Source organism: Halyomorpha halys, unplaced genomic scaffold, assembly GCF_000696795.3.
Source record: "Halyomorpha halys isolate HHAL.00 unplaced genomic scaffold, Hhal_1.1 Scaffold174.1, whole genome shotgun sequence".
Taxonomy (NCBI): Eukaryota; Metazoa; Arthropoda; class Insecta; order Hemiptera; family Pentatomidae; genus Halyomorpha; species Halyomorpha halys.
The window spans coordinates 490,604-498,531 of NW_027107482.1; the positions used below are offsets into that span (position 1 = coordinate 490,604).

At 41.9% G+C, this 7,928-nt stretch overlaps 1 protein-coding gene across 2 annotated transcripts in view; it reads left to right on the forward strand.

Moving 5' to 3' along the window:
* LOC106679058 (uncharacterized) overlaps positions 1-7,928 on the forward strand; it is a 73,040-nt gene that overhangs the window by 48,741 nt on the left and 16,371 nt on the right. For both annotated transcript variants that reach the window (XM_067045838.1, XM_067045839.1), the window contains one exon: positions 7,554-7,716. In XM_067045838.1, the coding sequence (XP_066901939.1) occupies positions 7,554-7,716 (163 nt within the window). The remainder of the gene's footprint in view (positions 1-7,553; positions 7,717-7,928) is intronic.

The window sequence follows — 7,928 nt, forward strand, 5'->3', positions numbered from 1 at the left end:
TATATACAATCCGTCAGCCGTTCTACTCGATCAACTCATATAGACTTGTCAGCTGACAGCCCGTAACTCCCCACCACCAGTTTACGAACAATCCTCGTAAACTCTATTATATACAAATGAAAAAGATATATATAATTAAAATACAATAACAATAAATGAGATATAAATATAATAAAAATACAAAAATAGGATTCAAAATATCAGCACTCTATACAACAAAAATTAGACAAATCAAACAACAACAACAAAAAGAAAAATACAATTTCACATAAATCATTAAGTCCCTAAAATTAACAGAATGAAAAAATATAAAAAATAAAAATAAAAACTTTACAATTGATTGGAGAATATAGTCGCGGGGTGCGCTCAGCAAAAAAAAAACAACATAAATAAACAAAAAAAATATTTATTTATGCCGACGTTTCGACCTGAGTTTCAGGTCTTCATCTGGGTGTCTAGCTGTGAAGATTGACTAAAACTCAGTTTTAACGTAAGTACAAGTTTCTGACAGCTCTACCTCTTCCCTCCAATTCTAATATCCCACTGACCCTCACTATTTTTTATCTTTGCTCCCATCTTTTCCAAAAAATCGAAAACAACTATTATCTGATAGTCTCGGGACATTTTTCCATTACATGGACTGTTACCTTCTCGTCCTTAACCCCCAGTTACTCAATTCCATTTGTGTTTCCCTTTCAATGCTGCAGGGCCCACCCGGAGTGATCAGCAGACAATTACATACACTGACCTGTAGTTCTCTCCATCACTCAATCTGTCAAGTGCCTCTCGGCAGACGAGTGTGTTTGAGCTCCTAGTGTCCACCAGACAGCTTACTCCTCTCTTCCCTTGTATAGGGGATCAGGATGCACCCGGAGGGGACAGCACAAGACAGCTTTTACCTTCAAAGGGGGGCATTTCGAATTTATGAGATTGCCCTTCGGACTGAAGAATGCATCCATCACTTTCCAACGATTGATGGCCGAATTCTTATGGGGAATCGACGAGTCCATGTGCAAGTATACAAGGAGGACCTGCTCGTTTTCAGCAAAATGGAGGAAGAATATGTGTTCCACTTGCGCAAGGTGTTCAAACAGGTCCGGAAATTTGGGTTAAAGTTATCGTGCGAACAATCAATATTGGGGAGAAACCAAATACATTTTTTAGGACACACAATATCGGAACAGGGAGTCAGGCCAGACGCAAATAAGGTAGAAGCGATCAGGAAAATGGCGATTCTAATGGATGTTAAGGGAATCAGGAAATTGTTGGGCGCTCTGAACTACTATAGACGATTTGTACCCGCGATGGCCAGATATCTGGTACACATCAACAACCTTCTGAAAAAGGAGAATAGGGTCTAGGGGACGCCCCATTTGGTGGAAAACATTAGGAAATGCATGGAGGCGCTTCAGAAGGAACCGGTGTTGGCATTCCCGGACTTTGAACGTACATTTATCATCACCACGGACGCACCTGAGGATGCGTTGGAGGTGGTACTGTCGCAGGATTGCGAGTGTGGAGAGCGACCGGTGGCGTACGCTAGCAGGCGGTTAACAGATGCAGAGACATCAGCGGAACTGGTGAGATTTTTATGGGGCAGAATACCAGAGAAGCCAGACTCTATTCCACTGATCATCGATGACCTTCGGCCACTTTTCTCCTCAGTGGCTAGAAATGGGTTGAGCAAGAATTGGGTGTTGGAAGTGCACCCAACCGTTCGGTTCCTGCTCTTAGAAATGAAAAACATAAATGGAGGATGGTGGAACATGTCCTTTAAAGACTATCTTGACGCCCCCCCCCCCGATGCAGTAGATGTCAGGGCTACGCCCACACTACAGCCACATGTACAGTAGATGCTGTTGTCTGGTGTGCCGCGAGTGGTCACACGATGAAGGAATGTCCAAAGAAAAAAGAACTGGATGGTCCGCTGTGCATTAATTGTCAACGAGTGAACTCTCCTATTAGCCAACAAAAACACAAGTCGGCAGCAGAGAATGTCCTGTGCACTTAAAGTGGGCTAATGAGGCAACAAAAAGGACTTTTTATGAGTAGCATTAACATTCTTCAGCTCAACATGGGCCGCCGGCGCATCGTGGCAGACGAACTACGCGCTCTCTCACAACGATATGATATTATGGCGATCCAGGAACCGAGCTGCCGTGGAAACTTGGTCACGGGGTTTGGCCTCACTTCAAGGGTTATATCCCTGAGCAGTAGAGAGAGGAGGCCCCAGGCTGCTATAGTAGTTAATAATCCGAACCCCGATGTGATGGATCAATATATCAGGGCGGATTCTGTGGATAGGAATAATACTTTTAGGTAGTATTAGGAAAAACTATTAGGTGGGGAGATGTCACCTTTACGCTTGGAGATGATTGCCGCTAGCTCTAGGAGTGTAATAATCTGCTCCGACACAAACTCCTGGAATACGATACTGGATCCCCAGTCGAACAAATAGAAGAGGTGCTAAGCTCGAAGAGTTTATTGCGAGGAGCCAGCTAGTATTATTGATTGAAACTTCTGCCATCCCTACATTTTCTTGTGAAAGGGGGCAGAGTTGGATTGACGTGACGCTGGCCTCGCCTGTAATAGCGAACCGAATTATTGATTGGGTTCCCAGATCTGAGACGAGTTCCGACCATCGAGCTATAGCTTTCAAGCTTATAGAAGGTCTCGAAAGTTTTCACGGCATTGAAAAGGGGTACATAACCCGAGGAGCAAATTGGAATGCTATCCGGTCAACGCTTGAGGGAAAATTAGTCGACGAGGAATGGGATGCGGCGAGAACGGTCCAACCCGATGACTTAGACTACCGAGTGACCAGAATCACTGACATTATTCATGACACGGCTGAGGAATCTCTCCGGCACCGGAAGGCAAGGGCTCGACCTGTCCCATGGTGGACGCCGGCCTTACCTACCATGAAGAGAGAGCTCTACAAGGCCCGGCGGTCATACCAGAGGTGTAGTTGTGATGAACAGCGCGCTGCCCTTCGTGACGAGTACAGATCTAAGGCGAGAGCATATCGAAACCAGGTGCGGTCACGTAAACGGAAATCATGATGAATTCATCGTCGAGGAGTCATCCAAGAATCTCTGGGGTATACCATATAGGGTGGCGATAGGTAAGCTGACCCCGCTGCAGGTAATCTCAGCGTTGAAGCATGGAGGTAAGCAAGCATCTACTCTGGACGAGGCGTGTAAGATATTCATCGAGGAAACTTACCCAAAGGATGACCCATCCCTAGATAATGAAGAGGATAGATTCATAAGGGACGCCACGATATATCCACCTGGTACAGATTTGTGCCCACTGTGGGACATATGGGATCTCCGTGTTGCTGTAGCTAAGCAAAGGACTGGTTGTGCTCGGTGGTTTAGACATGATTGACGTGGTAATGTTAAACCATAGCATCCCTTACATTGAAGAAGAACTGTTAGCGGTGTTCAATGACTGTCTGGATAGAGAACACTTTCCAAGAAGCTGGAAAATTGTTGAGGTTAAGCTCATTTAGCGTGGTGTGAGAAGGAGAAGTGGAAGATGGCTGCTGCCAAGACTCAAGCTATACTCTTCAGGGGTATGACAGACAGGGCCCACCCTATTACTCTCAGGATACAAGGAGAAGTGATACGACCCAGTGAGGTTGACATATCTTGGCATAAGGCTTGGGAGAAAGTTAAATCTAACATCTTATTTAGACTACATAAGAAGTAGAGTAGCCCTTGCTCTTAATGGACTCAATCGTATAGGAGGCGCATTTTGGGGCCTCAGATACCCAGCAACATTGACCATCTATAAAGGAGTAGTTGTGGGTATCTTGCTTCCGAGCTAAGCTCGCCGTACATGGCATAAATATCGATCATCTATGCCCAATTCGTCAGGTTCCTGAGACCGCCGAGCACGTCGTACTTGCCTGTACCGCCTATGAAGCACTGAGAGCCAAGATGATGAGGGAAACAGGACTCTATGTTCTGACTGAGAGCGATCCTCCTGAGCTGATGAAAAAAGAAAACTACCCGCACTACAAGACCTTCGTGTATGGGTGGAAGGAGGCTGTGGGCTCTACTAACTTCTCCCTGGGTACGAGAGAATAAGCTACACGAGCAAGGCCTCAGGAGGAGAGGAAGATTTATTTTGTAGCAACAGCAAGCTGTGTGCACAGCTATGTAAATATTTGTCATATGCAGCAATGAGTTGTACCAACTGCTGCGAACACCTGTATTGTCTAATAGGCAGGGTAGGGGATAAATAAATAAATAATATAATAGATGCATAGACAAGGTACAGCGGACTTGAGCGGAGAATGTAAGACCAACGAGATGGAGAAGCTCGAGGAGGTGATGAACGATCACACCAAATAATTTGGTGAAGACAAGGACTTCTGGACCCATGAAGATGGACTTTGCTAAATATGGGAAGAACTCAATCACCACTATTTGGTTGGCACCGGGTGTCAGGAATGATCAGATCTACCGGGCGCTGAAAGATGCAACCAACCCGGGGCGAACATACCATCTATACGTCGGGAATGGAGATGTTTGGGAGAAGATAAAACACCTCTGTAGATTTGACTTGTAATTAATGACCTGGGCAGAATAATCTGCAAAATGTTTTTTAAATAAAAGGATGAGAGGTGTAAATTTATATTTAAGATTATTTTTAGGATGTACGAATTGGCCGAAACGTTGGAGTGTTGATGATGTAATAAAGAGTGTTGAGAGTTACATGGATACCAATTAATAACCAGTCTCAAAAAATTGAAAAGATTATATATAAAGAGAAATTATTATTTTTTTAACATTTTGAAACAGCCGCCATTTTGTATTCTCCCTATGCTGACTCAATTTTGACTAGTAATTATACGTAGTTTTCATTAAAGTAATCAACTTTTATGAAATTTATTTATTTTTAGTCCAATCCATACATAAGCTATATAATGTACAACACTAATACTTTCTTGTTATTATTAAACTATATAATATTATTTCTATTTTTCACAATGTTTATATTTTATTATTGCTTTTGATCAAGTCTGGCATCCAGGTCTGCTCTATAACCTTCGTCAATTCCTTCCTCCTGCATATATCCTTTTAATCCCCTCCTATTTTTTTTTTTTCAAAACCCCTTCAAAATTTTAATGGCGTATTTATAAACAATGAACTTTCTCCTTTTTCTGTAGAACATCTACATTCTAAGGAGTCTTTTGGAGTGTATTATTTTTGTTGTCAGAATTTATAAAAGAGTGTAATGTGTTGGGGCACACATTATTTCTGAATTTAACAAACTTAAATCTAATAAAAACTTAATTCTAATACTACGTGACCTTACGTAGTGTGTTGCCAACGCACCGGAGGGGGGGGGGCAGGTGTTAACGTGTTGAATAACGGATTCGTACAGTACTGAAGTGAATCGAAAAATTTGTTGTGTCGTCACTTGATGAACTCCGGCACAGTAGGCAACTCCAACAATTGATGCAGCTCCGGTGGCTTCTTCCTTCTCCACGATTTTCCTCAACATCGAATCCTGAAAAGTTTGAAGAAGGCGCTGTGTTCCATCTGATATGTGGGTGAACAATGGTGCCCCATATAGTAGTGCTGGTCTCAGAATACTTTTGTATATCTGCAGCTTCAATCTCAATGAGAGAGCCGGAGAAGTGAGGAGATGGTTGAGACGATATGACTTTCGTCTTACTGTTCTCGCCTTCTGATATAAATGGGCAGAAAGCTTAAGATGGCGTCCCCTCCTACCTCTCTGATAGAACCTTTAAAGTAAATCATAACCTAGCCTGCTCATCTCTCTTTTCTTAGTCCGCCGTTGCGCCTCAAGGTACCTAAGATACTTCTTAGGTCCCATTCTTTACACGGTTTATACAGCTGACATCCCAACCCACCCTAACACAGTCCTAATAACATACGCTGATGAAACATATATACTGTCTGTAAACAAAGACCCTACTAATGCATCACAAACACTACATACATACATAACATCCATTGAAGAGTGATGTCAAAACTGGAGGATCAATATAAATCTTGACTAATCCCATCAGACCACCTTTACTCTCCTTCGTAAACCTCTGCCCTCCTGTCCTACAGTATCCTTTCTAAATACACCACTAATGCCTGTTGAACAGATTCGATACTTAGGACTCCTTCTTGACAAGAGACTTACTTGGAATCCACACACAAGACTGAAACGACAAGAAACTGCTCTTAGATTCCGATTGCTACGACACTTTCTTGACAAACGCTCTATACTTTCTATTCACTAACAAAAAATCATTTTACACTACGAATATCAGACCAATTTGGACACATGGGATTGAGCTCTGAGGCTCCACCAAACCATCAAATTCCTCCCACATCCAATCCTCACCATCCAAAATCTTACGTAAAATCCTTGATGCTCCTTATTACATTACAAATAAACTCATCCACAAAGACCTTAACATACCATTCGTTGCACATTTGACCCAAAACAGATATTTTTCTTTTCATTCTAAACTCCTTACCTATCCTAAACCATTAGTTCTTAACAATCCATGATAATCCTCCAAGGCGTCTGAAAAGAAGATGGCAACGTCTGAAAAGAAGATGGACCTTCTAATTTAAATTAATGCTTGAGGTACCACCAATGGGTGGTTTCTTCCCAAGATTTTCAAGTGCAAATGAAACATTCCACAGATTTACTTATTGCATTTATTATTTGTATGGTTGTAAATTACATTAAATAATTTTTTTTTCCTACGCCACAGGAAGTGGGCTAATACGCCATTTTCCCTCTCGCAGCCCAATGCAATTTGACTCTTCCTCTTAGTTGGTCCGCATCTCGCTCAACATCCTCCAGACCAACACACGCCAAAAGATGGTCCCCATCTATGTCCCCCATGTTGCATAGAGGACATTTCGGGGAATCTACGATGCCAATTCGATGGAGGTGTTTTTGGAGCAGATCATGTCCTGTTTCTAGCCGAAACCAGGCCACTCTCTCAGCTCTGCTATGATTCCCGGGGATTCGTTTATCCTTATCCAGTAGGCTCTCCCACTTCTCTCCTTCCGCTTGAACTTTGTGTCTAGCACTTGTTCTGTCCTTACAATAAGAGCTTATAAGTGATTTCACTGTTCTGTAGAAAAGTGGTAGAACAGAATGGTTCTCTGCACAACCAAGTTTAGCCAACTTGTCAGCTTGCTCATTACCATCTATGCCAACATGGCCTGGTATCCACTGCAGAGCTATAGCTCTTCCTCTTTTCTTCATGATAGCAGCCATTTTTCTGCACTTTTCTAACGTGGGTGACTCTGCGGCACCTGGTGTTGTTAATTTTTGTATTACTGCTTGGGAGTCGCTGAAGATTACCGTGTTGTCATTGCATTCGGTATGCGTTAAATAAATAATATTTTATTATTTTCTTAAATTTCTTCTATCTATGTTTTTTTACTGTTAATGGCAATAATCAACACAATAGTTTTATTTATTTACTTTGTATGTATAATATTACTACAATATATACATTGCTTGAGAACAAGACAGGTATTGTTGAAATTTTCTTTTAGTTTCAGATGAGAGATTGAAGCAGAATGCTATTGGCTGCTTTGAAGATTCTGAGCGTCGAATCCTACCAGAATATTACGCCTCTCTTGTTGATATCAACAGCCCCAAGAATTGTTTGTATTTGTGCCAACAGCTCGGCTTTCCCTATGCTGGAGTGCACAATGGGTAAGTTTTTTTTGTTTTTTTTTAATAATTTATTTATTGATATTTACAACTGTATAGACATATATACTACAAGTAAATTTGCTGTAGTAGGTGACATAGTGACATAATAAAAACATGTGGAGAATCTACCCACTGATAGAACTCCAATAACATTTCTAGAGAAAAAAATTAGGTAATGAAGGAGAAGCCAGGTTAGAAACAAGTGGATTTGG